The sequence below is a fragment of the Abramis brama genome (assembly GCF_963993115.1).
Source record: "Abramis brama genome assembly, chromosome: 14".
NCBI classification, from domain to species: Eukaryota; Metazoa; Chordata; class Actinopteri; order Cypriniformes; family Leuciscidae; genus Abramis; species Abramis brama.
Window position 1 is genome coordinate 32,904,296 of NC_139976.1, and position 19,162 is coordinate 32,923,457.

Sequence of the window (19,162 nt, forward strand, 5' to 3'; positions counted from 1 at the left end):
AGAACCAGGAAGACAGACCAGTCCCAGGTGTTATTTATCACGTCAACACAATGTTTGGCTCCACTCTCATAGAAGGAAGCAAGAGTAAAACAAAGGAAACTTTGCTTGTAAGGGGAAACTGTAAAGCTATATACTTTGGTAAACATTCTCACTGACATCTAAAGATTTTTCCCTCTATTACAGTTTCAAGATAACGTTCTAAAAATGACTGTAAACCACAAAGTAGAGTTAGCCTATTGATCTGGCTGAGGAATCTCCTTCATGTAAACCAATCTCTAAGTATGCACACATTACTACAATACAGATTTTCTTATTATCTGAATTCTAAACACTTGTTTGTTAAGCAAATGCTCGTCAGCTGTGAATCTTGTGGTTTTCCACACAACTAAATTAAAACTTTGAATGTATCTGGTTTAGATTTAAATAATTGTTTATTTATTGCATTTATTGTTAAATTATTGATATTATACAGGGTTCGAATTACGGGGGAGCTAAGGGGAGCTCGGCTCCCCTGAAAAGGACCTGGGCTCCCCTGAAAGCCTACTTTGAGACATTTAGGGGGAGCTCTAAAACACTGTCCATTTTTTGTGTCGCATATAGATTTTGATTTTCTGTACATTTCTTGTACATTCTGTACAAGGGAAAACTCCTTTTCTCAAGAATATTGAAGCCTTTATTTTAAAACGCATTGCAGCAGCACAGGCGAGAGCATCAGAGCTCGCGCGAGCGCGCTGATAGGCTGTGCTGAGGCAACTGCACAAACCAATGGCGAGAAAGCAGAAGCGCGCGATCCAATAGGAGTGCTTGGCGCCCTGCCAGACTCTGCGCGCCAAATAGAAGAGTATAAATACAGAGAAAACTCGCCATATTACAGATCTAATCGACTGAAGCGAAAACACCTGACGTGAGAGAAATTGCACGGCAAGGCAACGCAGTACTCGTTCCCTTATCTCTAAGGGAACCGAGGTTACGTAAGTAACCAAGTACGTTCTGTACTGTTTACTGTAAACCTATTGTTTTAAATGCCCGAACATGCACCAAAAGCGTTAAAGTCAGTCAGGGAGGATCGGAAAATAGGGCTCCCCCGAAAGCCACTTTGTAATTCGAACCCTGATATTATAACATCTAAAATTTGCATTGTATATCCAGTCTGCCACTGGTCAGTCAAAAAGATAGTCCCGCCCCCAACCCCAGACTATTGGTTAAGTCAATACTGCTGTGACAGGCACAGAGCATTGCACTTTTAGGAGAAATCAACCTGCAAATTTCTAGAATAGGAGAAAATTTATTTAGGATTATCAACTTTAACAAAATGTTTTACTCCTCTAAAACAATTATTATTACCACAATAGAATAAATACAATAGTAATTTTTATTTATTTGTCTGATAATTACACTGGATGAATAAACAAAATGACAAAGTAACTAATACACACACTGAAAATAATATGAACTATAGGATTTACTTGGAAACAGGAAATAGATCCGTGAAAACGACTAAAAACGCTGTATTCTGCTGCCAGGCCAGTAGTTGGCGATGTCACTGTAATGAAACACTTTGCGTCTATAGACTGAATTTGTATTACGCACGCGCATGACGTCACCATTTTCACAAATTCACGTTTCTGTAGTTTACATGGAGACGATAATGGTATTGTTTTCAAAAACTTGCACTTTGAATTCCGTTTAAAAATGTATTTCTTTTTTGCGTTTTCAGGCCCCCATAACCCAGACGTCATGTAAATGAACAACAAAAACGCAGAAAAAGTTTTCCGTTTTCAGTTGAAAACGATGTTGTGTAAATGGCCCCTGAAATAATTTTTTTTAAACATATTCCTATAATCTTTTGATTTATTTACAGCGTCTTTCAATATCATTTTTACAGTGCATACTGTAAGTGGAATTCTGCAACACACACAAACACATCAGTGTGTCAGCGGCAAACTATCCACAGACACTCGACAGCACTATGCTTTCCACAGTAAAAGTCTATATTAGGAGCACGTGTCTCCATGCAGTCTCATATTTTCCATAAACAGCCTAGAGCTCTTGTGACTTACCAAAAAGAGACCACACAGGAAACAAATACACCAGCATGTGAGCCTGAGGTGAAGAGCCACAAACTAATTTATCATTAAAGTGGATGGATACAGCGAAACCATTTTTGATAAGGATCATCATTAGTAACCATTCAGATTTAAACTTGAGGTTAGATCATTTGTCTTGAATGTCACTCTTCTTAACTTAGTGTACTACAAGAAACAGCTTAATGCAAAGTTTAATAACTTTAAGCGGAGAAAACATTACATTTCACGTGCAAATTGCACATTTTCATATTTCAGTGAAGTCTCTTTAGCTGAAGCCTCAGGGACTGAAGCCCAGCTGCTGGCCTTGTGTTTCCAGGGACTTCCAGAGCACACACACCTGAGAGACATACAATTACCCAGAGATCACCACCGACTCCAGTCTTCCTACTAGCTAATAAATGTCTCCTGCTTAATCCTAATTACATTTAGTCATTAGTCATCCGAGAACGCCTGCACTGAAACCATCTAGACAAACGCTGCATTATGTCAACCTACAAAACCTGAAACACCTCTTTCTTCTCTGAAGCATATGGTTTCCAAAATATTCCAGTAAACAATCACGTAGCTAAATACACGTTAAATAATGTTATCAAAGATAAATGCGGTAAACGACGTGATGCTCATCCCAGACCTATCAAGTTATTAAAAACATTTTAAAATGCAAAAAATTCGATTTTTTTTTTTTAATTCGACCATTTAAAATTTCATAGTGCATGCTTATTTTTACATTCTCATGATTATCAGGTAACACTCTACATTAGAGTTTCGTTTCATGTCACGATTCGATGCATATCACGATACTAAACTCACGATACGATATTATTGCGATACTCCAAGACATATGGTAAAAGATTAACAAAAAATGTACAGTTGATTAAAATGCTAAATTTGATATTACATTGTGGGTGTAAATAAATGGGCTTGGACTTGGTGCTGGTAACCCAATGCACAGGACAATTGAGACACAAGAGTAAAAGTATGATTCAGAAGCTGAAATACAGAATCATTTTAGACAAATATGCTTGCACTCTTTCGCTGACTAGATACATTTAAAATAATGTAGGCCACTTTTACTGGTAACATAAGATATTTGGCATTATCAGGACACACAAATTTCCCCCCATGGCATTATTATAGAATAGAGGAGAAAGTGTTAGTATTACTGGATCCACGATACATATTGTTGCATTTTTGTATTGCGATATATTGTGACACGATACACTGTATTGTTACACCCCTATTATTAACATTAACTAATACCATGCATTTAATAAATTAACAAAAATATTTTTTACAGAATTTATTAATTTTGAAATTTTGAAAAAAAAAGATTTAAAAAGTATTTTTCTTTGTTAATTTCTAATACTGAATGCATGCAGTTAACGAACTGAACCTCAATGTAAACTTTTGCAGATCATCAAGCACTGAAAGTTAATTTCTAATAAAACCAATAATTTAATATATTATAAATAAACGGTATGATGCCTAGACTCACTTGTAACATTTAAAAAGATTTCTTTGGACAAAATAGTAGTTACTGAATCTAAATATCGGCCACAATATTATCATTTTCAACAAATCTGTGCATTCATACTTATACAGTAAACTTTTAAGTATGCTACATTTTTTTGTATCATTTTAGAGTCATTAAATCAGATTTTGGGTTGAAAATGTAATAAAAACTTAAAAAAACAACTGAAACCAATATGAAAACAATTGCATTCACATTACGAAGATCTACATTACAGGGTTCCTAGTAAGAGGATGACTTTTCCAGGCCAGGAGAAATCACAATTCCCTTACAGATTTTCCATCTACGATAGCAACCTGTAGCCAAGGCCTTACATTTCCAACAGCTTTTGCTGTCAGAATCCCTTTAGTCTTTTTAAGTACCTCAAAAATAGAAAATAAAGAAGTCGTTAAATGCTAGGCTAACATTGGCATCATGAGAAAGATTAACGTACAACCTTTCGAGATCACAATATCATCCAGCCACTATGTGATAATAGCTACTACAACATAAATCAAAGATTTCCACGTTGTGCATTCATGATGAATTCGCAACAGAGGAACAACAACAACATTAACCCAGCAGCTCTAGCATTCATCATGGCAAACGCAACGGTAAGCACTCAGGTCCGCAGAAAGTTGCGAAGAGCAACAGATGAAACATTATAACCGCAAAGACGTTCGAATGTTCCAGTTCAGGCTGTTACATTCGGGGAATACAGTGAATAGATTGTAATGCAGCCGGAAACCTACCACGAAATCCCATCTTCACAAATCCACAGGATGCGTGTGCTTTGAGATTCATCAGGAGTAAGTCAGTGTGAACGTCTTGAAGAGATCCGCTACTCTAGACAGCTCGAGCTCGCTCGCTCACTCACTCACTCACTCACTCTACGCATGTAAGTTGGGAGTTGCATAGAAAAATCAATTGGTGAAGTGTATTGAATTATTGGTAACAGAGGCACGTAGGTCTCCGAAAGAGTTTTCTAGGATTTGTGATCACTGACCTCCCTGAAGGCGGGGCAAGACCTCATGTGTCAGGGTGGGTGTGGGGGCAAAAAGGATGAGAATGAGAAAATCGAAGTCGTGCCATATTAATTTCACAGTTAATGGGCTGTTGTCTGCAGTTGAATGCAATTATTGATTGTTTTGTTGATTGCTGAGACAATTACTGTCATAGGCCGTGCCCCTTAAGTGACTTATTGCTTAATTCTTACTGCATATAGATAAGATTCCCTAAAATGTAGGATATTAAAATAATATATATCAAATACACATGGCAAGCATATACAACACACGTATTGACGTATTAGTAGGCCTATAGTGGATAGTATGGCGTTCATATGCGCCGCATTTAAAACACTCAGAATTATTTTCATTATATACTTTAGACTATATGTCATTTGTGGTCAATTGCGCCACCTACTGGTCAAGAATGTGAGTGGCCCCTCACACAAAACTGTAGAAAGAAAAAACAAATAGTCTACATATTGCATATAGTCTACATTGCGCATATAAGTTTCTTGACATCTGTCAAATTAAGTGCCATTTGATAATTATTCATCTATGTGAAGATTCTACATTTACTAGTTTAAGAAAAAAAAATATTAAGAAGGGGCCATATATTTACCCCCCGGAATTGGATCTCTTCAGATTGCCTCTTTTTTTCTTAAATAAAACACACGATCTACTTTCCAGTTATGGCAAATTATTAATAATTTATTAAATTAATTATTTATGCATTTAACTTAACATCACAAAAATATTGAAGTATCTTTATGGCAAAATGTCTTACATTGGTACAAGATTACATTACATGATTTATGTATATATACACAGATGCACACATACACATTTACAGAAATAAATAACATGGGAAAAACTTTAAAAAGATGTTTGATCAAGATACTTTTATTTTGAAAACAGTGACTGTGGGCAAAATGTCTTACACTGATACATGATTATATATATAAATATAAATATAAATATAAATATATATATATAGGTCTATAGATCTGTATATCTATTATATACAGAAATAAACTACATGGGAAAAAAAGAAATAAAAAATAATGTTTACTCAAGAGACTTTTATTTTGAAAATTGTCTGTGTTTGAGCTTTCTGTAGCAAAGTGATCACTTGTACTTTCGTTTGCTGAAATACATGGCTTTTCAGTGTCAGAGGGACAGTTATTTGCTGGAGGTATGCGACTTTTTCCGATTTTAAGACATTTGTTGCGCCAGAGCAGTGAATGAAGAGCATTAAGTTACCTGAATGTGTGAACACAGTGTTTTTTAATGACAGCACATGTCCAGCAGTGACAGCTGCCGAGATTGTACTTCTCTGCATACAGTTCATGTATAATTATTACACATGTTGATTTGATATTAATCAAGAGTGCATGTTTAATATTGTGTAAAAATGCGTTTGTCACTTCAGGAATATTTAGGTCAACTACATACATTCAAACCAAAAAGTCAATGTCCTTTTTGTTTGTCCACTTGCCTTTTACAGTTTGACACGTCTGTCGTGTCTTGCGTGCCTGCAGAATTAAAACTAGAGAATAATGGGAAAAAAGAAAAGCTGAAGGGTTTTAATGTGAATCTGAAAGACACTATTCTGTTTCCAGAGGGTGGAGGACAGGTAAGTTCTCTTTCTCTAATGTCATGCAATGCTGGTAACTAGACACAATGTTTGAACAATCCCCAAATATATGTATTTTTATAGCATGAACTTGATTTGAGATTGATGTCTTTTCATCATTCCCAGCCTGATGATCATGGGACGGTCGGAGGTGTCCCAGTCCTGCGTGTGGTGAGACAGGGTCCAGAGGCTGTGCATTTCATCAGCTCTGCCCTGGAGGAGGGTCAGGAGGTCCACATCAAACTGGACTGGGAGCGACGGTTTGACCACATGCAGCAGCATTCGGGTGAGGAAGGAAGGAATGTGTTTGGGAGTACCAAAACCTGACATATGAAATAAAATAATAGTGGAAAAGATTATTGAACAGTTTATTTAGACAAAATATAAACTTTTAAAAAACATTTGCTAGCTTTTATGGGTCATATACTATGATGTAGGAGAATATAAAGCTCATATGAAGCTTGAAGAGGGAAAAAACACCTCAGTTGTATTCAGATGTCCAAACTGAGCAAAATATGCAATTTGGTGCAGTTGCTAATATTCATATGGTGAAATTCTGGTAGCTTGTAATATAGCAATAGCAGACTACTTGCATAAAATGCATGATTTAAATACAAGTTGTAACTCTATCTCCCAATAATACAGTATGTCTTAGTAAGATGATATTTAAATACTTTTATGATAATAGTTGTATGATCAAACCTCTATAGTTTTCATTGTGGAAGCAAAATATATAATGCAATGCAATAAATTATGATTGAGCGATAAAAATAAAAGTATTGCACTCTGAAAATAAAATAAAAGTTCCTCAATAGCCTGATAGATCATATTAGATTCTCACATTTCAACATGATTTTTTTAAAAGATTATGTATGGATAATCAAGTAAACCCAACTGGCTTCAGTCCAGTAAATATTACTAAAAATATAAAAGCTATTCTTACAGTTATATTCACAATTTCACAACAAAACAACACATGTACCATGATCCAACAGGTTTTGGAATGTTTTTACAATTATACTAAAAGACCTTTAACATGCTAAAAAAGTATAAAATCATTAGATTGTACAACCATTACAATCATGTTGATAATTTAGAGGCCTAATAAATTTGTGTATCAAATATGATACAGTAGGATTTATAGAATTAAATAAAGCGCAAACTGATTTAATCTCATACATGTTGTCTTTTTCTTTAAAGGTCAGCACTTGATCACAGCTTTAGCTGAGACGATGTTTGGATACAAAACTACCTCTTGGTAAGAGCTTTAGTAGGATCTATTAAATGACTCTAAAAATAAATTAGATTATCAAATGTCAAAGCATGCTGGTTATGAAATGATACAGGGAGTTGGGACGTCAGCGGAGCAGCATAGAGCTGGACACAGCCTCGGTGAAGCCCGGAGAAATGGACGCTTTGGAGGCTGCTGTGAATGAGAAAATTCGTGCACACATTCCAGTCACTGTCAACCTTCTGTCCATTGATGATCCAGCTGTGGAGAAGGCATGTGTGCATCACAAATCTACTTTTAGTCTTTATTAGAAATCTCAAATACTACATTTACCTAAGCAGGTACGTAAGAATACAAGTCAAATCTAATCAGGCTTTAAAACGGCAGATATCTTCTGATTCCCAACAAAACATGTTACAACATTATACACTGTAAGTTGTAGAGCCCAAAGTCTTGTGAATATATATAGAATGTATATATAGAATGACTGAATTATCTTCAGTATTTCAGTGAATAATTTTCAGTAATTGAATGCGGTAATGATGAAAAAATTAACATAGATATAACACAACATATCATACACACTGCCTGCCCCCCAAAAAGTCACTCTTTGGATTTAAACAGGCAAATGCTTAAGAGTGAATGATTGGATCTTTATTGCAGTGATTATTATGTTATATGTTTAGCAACAGTTTTTCTAAACCTAATTGATGGAGTGTGTAGCTTTTCATTTCTTAAACAACCGTGTAGGAAGACACATCCTGGCCATATTTCAGGATGACAATGTCAAGATCCATCAGGCTCAAACTGTGAAAGAATGATTGGGAAGGAGCATGAAGAATCATTTTCACACATGAATCGGCTCCCCTGAGTCCAGATCTTAAACTCACTGAAAGTCTTTGGGATGTGCTGGAGGAGACTTTACAGAGTGCTGGACTCTTGCATTGTCAATACAAGATCTTGACCAAAAATTTATGTACCCCTTGATAGAAATAAATGTTGTGATGTTATTTCCATCGAGAGCTGCATCAGTTTGTATGGCCATGGTGTGTCTTCCTACATGGTTGTTTAAGAAATGAAAAGCTACACACTCCATCAATTAGGGTTAGAAAAACTGTTGCCAAACATATAGCATGGTAGAAACATAATAATCACTGCAGTAATGATCCAATCATTGACTCTTAAGCATTTGCCTATTAAATCCAAAAAGTGACTTCTTTTTTGGCCAGGCAGTGTATTATATGTCATATTCAAAACTTAAAACTAATATGCACTGTCGTTCGAAAGTTTGGGTTTGTTAAGATTTTTTATATTTTTGAAAGAAGTCTCTCATGCTCACAAAGCTTCTTTTATTTGATAAAAAATAATAATAATTCAATATGCTGATTTGGTGATCAAGATGCATTGCTTATTATCAATGTTGAAAACAGTTATGCTGCTTAAAGGATTTGTTCACCCCAAAATGAAAATTTCCTAATAATTTACTCACCCCAATGCCATCCAAGATATCCATGTCTTTCTTTCCTCAGTGGGAGAGAAATTATGTTTTTTGAGGAAAACATTTCTGGATTTTTCTTCTAACAATGGACTTCACTGGTTACCATCATTTTTAAGTCCAAATCAATGCAGTTTCAAAAGTCTTTAAATGGGCTTTCAATTTCAAAATTATTATGAAATTTTCATTTTTGTTCACGATTCTTTGTTGAATAGAAAGTTTTAAAAAAAAACAGCATTTATTTGAATTAGAAACCTTTCATAACATTATAAATGTCTTTACTGTCACATTTGATTACCTTTTTTTTAACAGGTAAGAAGCCGTGGTCTTCCTGACGACCATGCTGGGCCCATCAGGATCATTGACATTGAGGGCGTAGACGCCAACATGTGCTGTGGGACTCATGTGTCCAACCTCAGTCACCTACAGGTCAGTCCCTCTGTCCTTGTCTAGCACAATTTAGGTCATCTGATCTCCCAACTTAACCTGTCAGCCATAGTCTTAGTATATTATTCAGTGATGTTCTGCTGTTTAATCACTCAAAATTTGTGTTTACGTGCTCATTAGATTATAAAGATTTTGGGGACCGAAAAAGGGAAGAAGAACAAAACCAACTTGATTTTCATAGCGGGCAACAGAGTGCTAAAGTATGCTGAGAAGAGTCACAACATTGAAAAATCTCTGACCGTCCTCCTCAAGTGAGTTATTCTCCTTTGAATCAGGTGACCTGTCTGCTTCTCCTCGACAAACTAACGTTTGTTCGTGTGATCTATTATAGGACAGGGGCTGATGAGCATGTTGATGCCGTGGACAAGATACAAAAGACGGTCAAACGTCTTCAGAAGGTAAGCTACTGTAGAACAAGTCAACAATGATTAATTTTTCACTTTAACAATTATTAATCATTACCCTGTGTGTTCCTGTGACAGAGTAATCTTACTATCCTGAGGGATATGGCTGTTCTGATAGCGCAGAACTTCAAAAACAAAACGGACAGAGGAAACTTCTTCAGCTTACACAAGTGCGTGCTTAACTTCTCCTGTTAGAGTCTTATATCTGAGTGAAACAGCTTCTCGAACAAGATCAAATGTAGGGCGGGGCTTGATGTTGTCCATCGGATATGGATTGGATTAGTGGTTGGTTGTGATTTGCTATTGGACGATTGTGTTCCTAGTCCCTGCTAGAAAGTTATTTTGATTAAAGATTAGGATATATGAATTTTAAATCATATAATTTATAATAAAACTGCAAAATTAAATAATTTATCAATTTCAGGGTATGTTTACACGACAACGATGTACTAAAAACGGAAACGTTTTTCCTTTGTGTTTTTCACATACAGAGACAACTTTGTCAAAACAATCCCGTTCACAAGGATCCACGAAAACAACTAAAAACGCTGTATTCTGCTGCCAGGCCAGTAGTTGGCGATGTTACTTTGTAAAGAAACACTACGTGCATATAAACTGAACACATAATGCGCATGACGTCATCGCTTTCACAAATTCACATTTTTGTAGTTTACATGGAGACAATAATGGTATCGTTTTCAAAAACGTGGGTTTTCAGGGCCCCCAAAACACCATTGTCATGTAAATGATTTTCCAAGACGCATAAAAAGTTTTCCGTTTTAGTTGAAACCTGAGTCTTTAAAGGTTTATGAGGGAATAAAATCAGCAAGAAATGCCGTTCTCAACCCATTCTACTTCCATGACCTGATGTAATTCCAGATAAACAAGATATTCAGCATGAAAATATTAGGGCAGCATTGAAAAGCTCAGTCCATTTATCAACTTTTCTGCCTTTTGGTGATATTTTCACAGCAAAGATGGTGATAATGAGTTCATGAACATCATCGCAAATGAAATTGGATTTCAGGTGAACCACATCTTTTATCCCTGGAATAGAATGTATGTGCAGTGTTATTCACAGATGCCCAATCTGGAGATTGACACGTAGTTTGCACTCTCATTGCTGTGCTTGTGTAGGACACAGTGATCTTCCTGACCGTGGGTGAGGAGAAGGGTGCAGGACTGTTCCTGCTCGCAGGGCCTGAGAGTATCGTCACTGAAGTGGGACCTCGGTAAGACCAATTTTTTTAACCCTGTTAAAGGGGTAGTTCACCCAAAAATGAAAATTCTGTCAATAGTTACTCCACCCACATGTCGTTCCAAACCCCAAAGACTTTCGTTCATCTTCGGAACACAAATGAAGATCTTTTTGATGAAATCTGAGAGATTTCTGTCCCTCCATTGACAGTAATGCAACTACCACTTTGACGCTTCAAAACGTTCATAAAGAGATCGTAAAACTAATCCATATGATTCAAGCGGTTTAGTCCAAATTTTCTGAAGAGACTCAATCGCTTTATATTATGAACAGATTGAATTTCAGCTTTTATTCACATATATAAACATTCATTAACTCACTCATCAGTTGTGGTAAACAGAAGGTCAAGCATGTTCGCTTCACGTGCGAGAGCCAATGAGGTTCATTCTCGTGTTACGCAGCACGTTTGAGCTTCAGCAAGAACCAATGAGGTTTGTTCTTGAGTGTCAAGTAGGTTCAGTTGAGCTTCTGTTTATGTTCGCTGATCAATGGAGGGACAGAAAGCTCTCAGATTTCATCAAAAAGATCTTCATTTGTGTTCCAAAGATGAACGAAAGTCTTACGGGTTTGGAACGACATGAGGGTGAGTAATTAACGACAGAATTTTCATTTTTGGGCATTTGAAATAAAAGTCAGGAAAATCTAAAATGGAACAATTTATTTAACAATTAAAAAAAAAAAAATGTTTTGCAAATGTGTTTTTGTTGAGCATCATATTTGATGCATCAGGATTCATATACTATGATATTGTGAGAATATGGAGCTTATACGAGGAGGAAAAAAAATATGAAATTCATGCAGTTGCTGATATTTACAGTTTATGGCAAAAACGTAAGAGTATAACAATGTAACAGATATAATATATAACAATATAACAGACTACTTGAATAAAATGCATATAAATACGGTAGTCGTCACTTTATATCTCCCAGTAATATGTTATTAAGATGATTTTAAAGTGCTTAGTTTTATGACCAAAGCTATTTAGTTTTTATTGTGAAAGCAAAACATATAATGCAATGCAATACATAGATAATTGCGAGATGAACAAATAAATGTTCCTCAAAAGCCTGAATAATATTTGATGCATACATTTTAGCATGATTTTTTTTTAAAAATATGTATGGATAATCAAGTAAGTTGCTTCAATCCAGTAAGTGTTCATCTTGAAATATTACTAACAATTTAAAAATTATTCTTATGTTTACTTCATAAATCAGAAAAGAGTTCACAGCAAAAAGACGTGTGTACCACGATTATTCTAAAAGGCTGTTTACTTGTTAAAAAAGTATAAACTATCAGTCAGACAACAGAAGGCATGTAGTCTATTGTGTACAACAGGGTTTTCAGCAAAATTTTGATCATGTTAATAATTTAGAGGCCTTAGAAAAAGTGGCAACTTAACCTGGCCAAGGACCGCCCACTCGTGACTACCATATCTTAAATACTTGATGCCACAATAATAGAAAAGAATTCAAATTACAGTCACATGTTTCACAGCTTGAAACATGCACCACATTTACAGACAAAACTCAGGGGGAACAAAAAATAATCAGCATTTACCATTCTTCCGTTTTATTTACTGTCTACAACTTTTGTTGCTTCTGCTAATATCCCTTAGCTTTAGAAGGATTTACACTGCCTGTCAAGAGAATGATCCTGTAATAAATCAAAGTGAATTGTTGCATGCAGAATTATGTTGTGTAGTGATGCTTCCAGTAGGTGCCACTCTTCTGAATGAAATGCTCCCCTGTTGGTGTCATGATGTGTAGAGTGTCAGAGCTGCTGCAGGGTAAAGGAGCTGGAAAGGCTGGACGTTACCAGGGTAAAGCCAACAGTCTGGTGAAGAGGGCAGAGGCTGAGTCCTTATTGCGGGAGCATAGCTGCAAACTCACCGCAGGAGAGGAGTAAAACAACCGCAGACACATGCTGACATACAGGTGCGTTGATGACGATCCAGACTCTGTCTACCCTGAACATGTGCAGCAAGCGCATCAAAACTAGATAGTGCCGTGAGTTGAAACTGTCTACATTGAAGCGCACAATGTGACGCAAAACTTAATTTTACACCTTTAGTTGATAGATACTCCATTTCTACTTTTGATGCACTACATTACTGTCACAGTCACGTTCAGTTTGTTTTAGGTTCTTGGACTTTCTGTTTTGTTTACATTCATCATGTGTGTTTCTTGTTCTAGTTTCCCGCCACGCATCAGTCACCATGGAGACCAACACCAATCATCACAGCTGTTCCTCATTGATTAATCATCACTGTGTATTTAAGTTCCTCATTGTGCTCACTTCAGTGTCCGGTAATGTTCGTTACATTTTTACATGCTGTCTCGCATATTGGCTGTATGTTAAATAAAGCTTGTGATGTAGGCTACTCATCATCTTCATCACTTTCTACTGTAAGTACTCCAGACAATTCATTTTTCCTGTCCATCCCAAAGTAATTTACTCCCCTCCCCCTTTTTGTTGGTTCATGTTGTTGTTTTTTTGTCTCAGGCCTTCAAATGTAAATAATTTTATTAGAAATAATGATCTTATACATAAAAGCCAGTATGTATAATGCATTATAAAAGTATTTATAATGTGTGTTATTATGCATTATATTTTTTCATAAATAATTGTAACCCAAGTTATAATGCATTACAATATTTGCAGATTCCTTGTTACATGTGAAGCTGGTTGTTTGTCATGTGTTTTAATGCATTATATTTTCTAAAGGCGTAACATAAGTATTATAATGTATTATAACTCTGGTTACAATTATTCATGAGATCATACAATGCATTAAAGGGTGCATTAAATACAAGGCATAATTAATGCATTCAAATACTTTTATAATGCATGTATGTATACAAAGGCTTTAAATAAAGTGTCACCGAAATCATTTTAAGGTTACTAACGTGTAACGTTTTTTCATGATTCTTAAATAGCCCATGCAAGTTCAGTTATGAAATCTGATGCTTTCTGTATGTTTTTCCGTCGTCTCTGGGCGCTTTCATTTGTAAATTGCACGAGCTTATTTTGTCCATTAGATTGAAAGATCTGAAAAAAACCATACAACCCACTCTCCCCTCTAAGAAATCAGGACAGAAGTGGTTGAAAGTGGACAAAAGAGACGGATTGTGTAAACGGGAATGGGTCTCCCTCGTCTAGGCTACTTGCAGGGCCGCGGGAAGTGGGGGTGCTTTCACAGAATTGTAAATGCAACGCATATGTTTGTTCATTAAAATTTATTTTAGCATTTAGTCATTTATTTGTAATAAACACTTTAAGTGGGCTATTTAAAAATTGTTATTTATATGTTAAATTATCTTTTTTTTAAATAAGCGCAGAGTGTTATGTAATATTGTGTGTGTGTGTGTCTGTGTCGAAAGAATTTGTCCGCAGCTGCTCAAAAAAAAAAAAAAAAACCCAGTCAAAAACCCCACTGTCAGTGTTTTGTAAGGAACAGGCAAATATGTAAAATATAGCAGAAGACATTTTAATTGTTTACTAATAAAACAGTTATTTTTTATGTCAGTGTCAGCTAGACAGATGAAGTTGACGACTCGCGATCTTCGCAGCGCCAGAGAGAAATGCACATTTCATACGAATTACATAAGCAGCGCAGTCTGTTTTCTTTCGTTTTTTTTGAAAGTAGACATTTCAAGCTATCTATATGTCTCAGGACTGTGAGGCAATAGGCTACGGCCTACGCTGAGTTTCGGTTCATTTATGACGAGCTCCAGGTTCGCCAGCGCCTCCGTGTCCTGATTATCTATTTTCTAATAGCCTATATTTACTTCTTATTTATTAAATCCAGACAATTGGTTGATGAAACATCGATTAAAATTAAGATACAATTAATACAAAACTAAAACTCTTTTAATCTGTATTTTAAACTTTAAAATTATGCAGCATGCCATTTTAATGACCTCAAATTAATGAATACATGAATTTGGCTTACTGAATTGCACACTTTGCCATACACATTACAGATTTCTTTATAAAATGTAACCTAAAAAAATGCAAGTGAAAAGAAAATGTTTTCAGAGTTTTATTAAAAAAAAGACATAAGAATTTCCAAAAAATAGAATATTACAGAAAATACATCCAAAGAAGTACACATCTTAGATAGGACAACATTTGTCATCCTATACTTTAGTATATTTTATTATTTCAGTTCTCAAAAAAGAACTTACTTCTTTGTCAAATACCAGACCTTTTCATCTAGATCCAAAAGCACTAAGGGGACGTTTACACGACAACGATGTACTAAAAACTGAAACGTTTTTCCTTTGTGTTTTTTCACGTACAGACGACAACATTGTCAAAATGATCCCGTTCACATGGATCCGCGAAAATGATTAAAAACGCTGTATTCTGCTGCCAGGCCAGTAGTTGGCGATGTCACTTTTTTAAAGAAACACTACTCCTCAATAGACTGAACTTGTAATACGCATGCGAATGACATCACCGTTTTCACACATTTGTGTTTTTGTAGTTTACTTGGAGACGATAACAGTATCGTTTTCAGCCCCCAAAATGCGTTGTCGTGTAAATGAATGGCCAAAACGCATAAAAAGTTTCCATTTTTAGTTGAAAATGGTGTCATGTAAACGGCCCCTAAGATATAAAATTAGAAATTCTAAAATTCACAATTCTTACACAACACATTATCATAAACAGTACAATATAGCAGTGTTTAACTTAACTAGTTAGGCCTATCTGCATCCCTTAGTTAGAAAACACATTTAAACAGGCAAGTTGTTGATCAGTTAGTGTTCCTTCGACTGATGGGATGAACTGGAAAATGTTCTAGTCTGAAATACTGTAAATAGTTGTGCAGTTGCTTATAGTCTTGTACAGTTTTTTCCCAGCTTAAAGCTGTTTCTTGCTTTGTAAACCGAGGGCTCCGGACACGCAGTACGGGATGATACTGACCGTGGCCAGGGGAACAGTGGCACTCTTGCAAAAAGACAGCAGGTAGAAGAGAGCAGCCGTGTGTGTGGGAGGCTTGATGGAATCGAAGAGATGCAGAAGAAACAGAGAGGCGACGATGCAGGAGATCCTGACGCGAGCGCTGCTGCTCTTCTTGCTTTCCGTGTACAGTGGGGAGTGAAGGCCGAGTCCCAGCCCGAACAGGGTGCCCATGTTCCTCAACAGGCTGGCGAACGGTGTGCTGTCCAAATGGACCCAGGCTGGATTGACGCACCACTTCTGGGCTTTCTCAAGGGTCCAGAGCAGATCCACACCCAGAGCTTTCAGGAGCACGTACAAGCCCACCGCAAACGAGAGCAGGAACAGTGTGACGTTGAAGTAATGCTTTAGACTGGCACTGTAGATCCATTTCTGTCTGTTGAAAGCCTCCGCAACAATCATGCCTGTAAAGAACACAAATAAATAAGTTAAGACTATTACACATTTCTTTTGTGCTCAAGTGGCTCAACGGGTATATATAACTTGTCAAAAGTTTGAAATAATTACAATGTGTTAATGTTAAAAGAAGGCTCACTGCTGCATTCTGTATTAAAAATACAGTAAAAACTGTGAAAAATTATTACTATTTAGAAGAACTGTGTTCCAGGCTATTTGAATATATTTTAAAGCTGAATTTTCAGCATCATTACTCCAGTCTCCGTCACATGATCCTTCAGAAATCATTCTAATATGCCGATTTGCTGCTCAATATCAAATTTTATTTGTGCTCAGTTATTATTATTAATAATAGTTCTGTTGAAAAACGTTTTTCCTACTTATTTTGTGTAAACCATGAGACATTTTTTCAGGATTCTTTGATGAATGGAAAGCTTACATTTGAAATAGAAATCATTTGTAACATTATAAATGTCTTTACTGTCACTTTTCATCAATTTAACGTGTTCTTGCTGAATAAATGGATTAATGTCTTTTCTTTAATCTTTCTTATCCCAAACTTTTGAATGGTAGTCTATCACAGGTTCCACAAAAATATTAAGCAACAAATACTGTTTTTAACATTGATAATAATTAGACATTTTTCACTAAATCAGCATATCAGAATGATTTCTGAAAGGTCATGTGACACTGAGTAATGATGCTGAAAATTCGGCTTTGCATCACAGGAATAAATTACGTTTTTAAATATATTCAAATAGAAAACAGTCATTTTAAATTGTAATAATATTTCACAATTTTCTGTTTTTACTGCATTTTAGATCAAATAAATGCAGCTTTGATGAGTATAAGAGTCTTCTTTCAAAAACATTAAATCGTTTTTATTCCAAACTGGAAATGCCAAGGTCATGGGTTCAGTTCACAGGAAAAGTGCAATATGAAGCACTCAGATCAAAAAAACAAAACTACTTTTAAGTAGACAATTTTAAGTTTCATCTATTGATGATGGTTTTGTGAGATTCCTACCTGAAATAACGCCTGCGAAAACCTGATGGGGGAAATGAGCTGCGATGAAGACTCGAGAGAGACATACACAGACCTGGACCGTCCAGAAGAGTGTCCAAAGTAAACCACGCAAGTATCTGATAAAACAAACAAAAAAAAAGATTACGTTTAAATGTACTGCAGAAGCAACAATCTATTTTGAAACGAGCTTCTGATGATGCGAAAGTAATCTAATTATGCTAAAGATTGACTTACAGGCTCTTGGACGGTGATTTCTTCTCTTTGCTCAGCATTATGGCGAGGATGGAGGTGACCAATGCGTAGTAAACACCAGCAGCGCCCATAGCGTGACCAGATGGACTGCCTGCATCAAGAAGCAGAGAAGTGATCAAAGTGGTCTTTTGATGTATGATGAAACAGGTTTTAGGAGGACAAGTGTGGTACTTCTAGAAGAGGAAGACGCACCTGGGCCAGTCTCACAGGTCATGGGATACTGTTCAATATGTGGCGCTGAGCTGTTGATGTAGTAGGAAGTCTCGTGGATCCACCAGTATGGACGTTCTCCAAACAGGATCCTTGAATAGATGAATCAACAGTCATTTTTTTGTCAATTAATGATTTAATTTGACTCATTATTGGCTTTGCTTACCATTTGAATACCAAATTGAGCCAATCTCCTATCACAGCCACCCAAATGAGCTTGATGCCGACTGATTCTTTCAGATGGAACCAGATGGGAAAGAAAATGAAGAAGGTGTTCCTCAGATCTGCCGCAAAGGAGACGAAAAGAAACCATCCTTGGGCGTCTTTGTAATGGGTCTGCAGGTATTGGGTGCTACTCACCCCGAACCCGTGCACTGTATCCATCACAGCATTCATGTTGTAGAGCTAGTCAAGAGTGATAGTCCTCCACCACCTGCCTGTGGTTTTTATACAAGCAGGCCCACCACCACAACGCATGGACAAACAGATCTTTGAACCTTGCACATGTGTAATAAAACACAGAGTGGAACAGAAAAAAAACGCTAGAGTTAAGAGCATGTTTGTCCTGTCAGAAGAGATAACGCACAAACAAGTTCAGGAGAAAAAGGACATAGAAAAGACGTAACAGTGAATCATTGAACTCTTCTGCGACCTCAAAAACACACACGGCCTCAGTCAACATCTGTAATTGGATTTTGTTTTATATATATCTGTTATAATTATTACAAGTCTACATCTATTTGCACAATTTATAAAATAATAGGTTATGCGTGATTCTTACAATTAAGTAAAATATTATTTATTACACTCACCGGCCACTTTATTAGGTACACCTAGTTTGGACCTCCTTTAGCCTTCAGAATTGCCTTATTTTCTCATGGCGTAGATTAAACAAGGTGCTGGATCCTCCGAGATTTTGGTCCATATTGGCATGATAACATCACACAGTTGCTGCAGATTTGTTGGCTGTACATCCATGATGTGGATCTCCTGTTCCACCACATCCTAAAGCTGCTCTATTGGACTGAGATCTGGTGACTGTGGAGGCCATTTGAGTATAGTGAACTCACTGTCATGATCACTATTTGAGATGATTTGAGCTTTGTGATATTATCCTGCTAGAAGTAGCCATCAGAAGATGGTACACTGTAGACATAAAGGGATGGACATGGTCAGCAACAATGCTCAGGTAAGCTGTTGCATTTAAAAATGCTTAATTGGTACTAAAGGGC

At 36.3% G+C, this 19,162-nt stretch overlaps 3 protein-coding genes across 3 annotated transcripts in view; 1 reads left to right on the forward strand and 2 right to left on the reverse strand.

Annotated features, from left to right (window-relative positions):
• sgms1b (sphingomyelin synthase 1b) overlaps nt 1-4,615 on the reverse strand; it is a 36,071-nt gene extending 31,456 nt beyond the window's left edge. Inside the window, exon 1 of the mRNA XM_084134317.1 lies at nt 4,350-4,615. The gene's annotated coding sequence lies outside the window, so the exon portion shown is untranslated. The remainder of the gene's footprint in view (nt 1-4,349) is intronic.
• Nucleotides 4,616-5,695: 1,080 nt separating this feature from the next.
• On the forward strand, nt 5,696-13,490 carry aarsd1 (alanyl-tRNA synthetase domain containing 1). Its single transcript, XM_084134319.1, has 13 exons — nt 5,696-5,799; nt 6,112-6,240; nt 6,367-6,526; nt 7,441-7,498; nt 7,587-7,743; nt 9,279-9,395; nt 9,534-9,664; nt 9,745-9,811; nt 9,896-9,987; nt 10,790-10,844; nt 10,955-11,049; nt 12,848-13,015; nt 13,274-13,490. Exons 1-12 carry the CDS (start codon nt 5,761-5,763, stop codon nt 12,984-12,986), a joined length of 1,239 nt encoding a protein of 412 aa, XP_083990445.1. The 5' UTR covers nt 5,696-5,760; the 3' UTR covers nt 12,987-13,015; nt 13,274-13,490.
• A 1,620-nt stretch (nt 13,491-15,110) lies between these two features.
• g6pc1a.2 (glucose-6-phosphatase catalytic subunit 1a, tandem duplicate 2) lies at nt 15,111-18,450 on the reverse strand. The gene is made up of 5 exons (XM_084134322.1): nt 18,097-18,450; nt 17,913-18,022; nt 17,703-17,811; nt 17,469-17,584; nt 15,111-16,450 (listed from the first exon to the last, which is right to left on the reverse strand). The coding sequence occupies exons 1-5, from the start codon at nt 18,324-18,326 to the stop codon at nt 15,948-15,950; spliced, it is 1,068 nt and encodes a 355-aa protein (XP_083990448.1). The 5' UTR covers nt 18,327-18,450; the 3' UTR covers nt 15,111-15,947.
• Between the last annotated feature and the right edge of the window lie 712 nt (nt 18,451-19,162).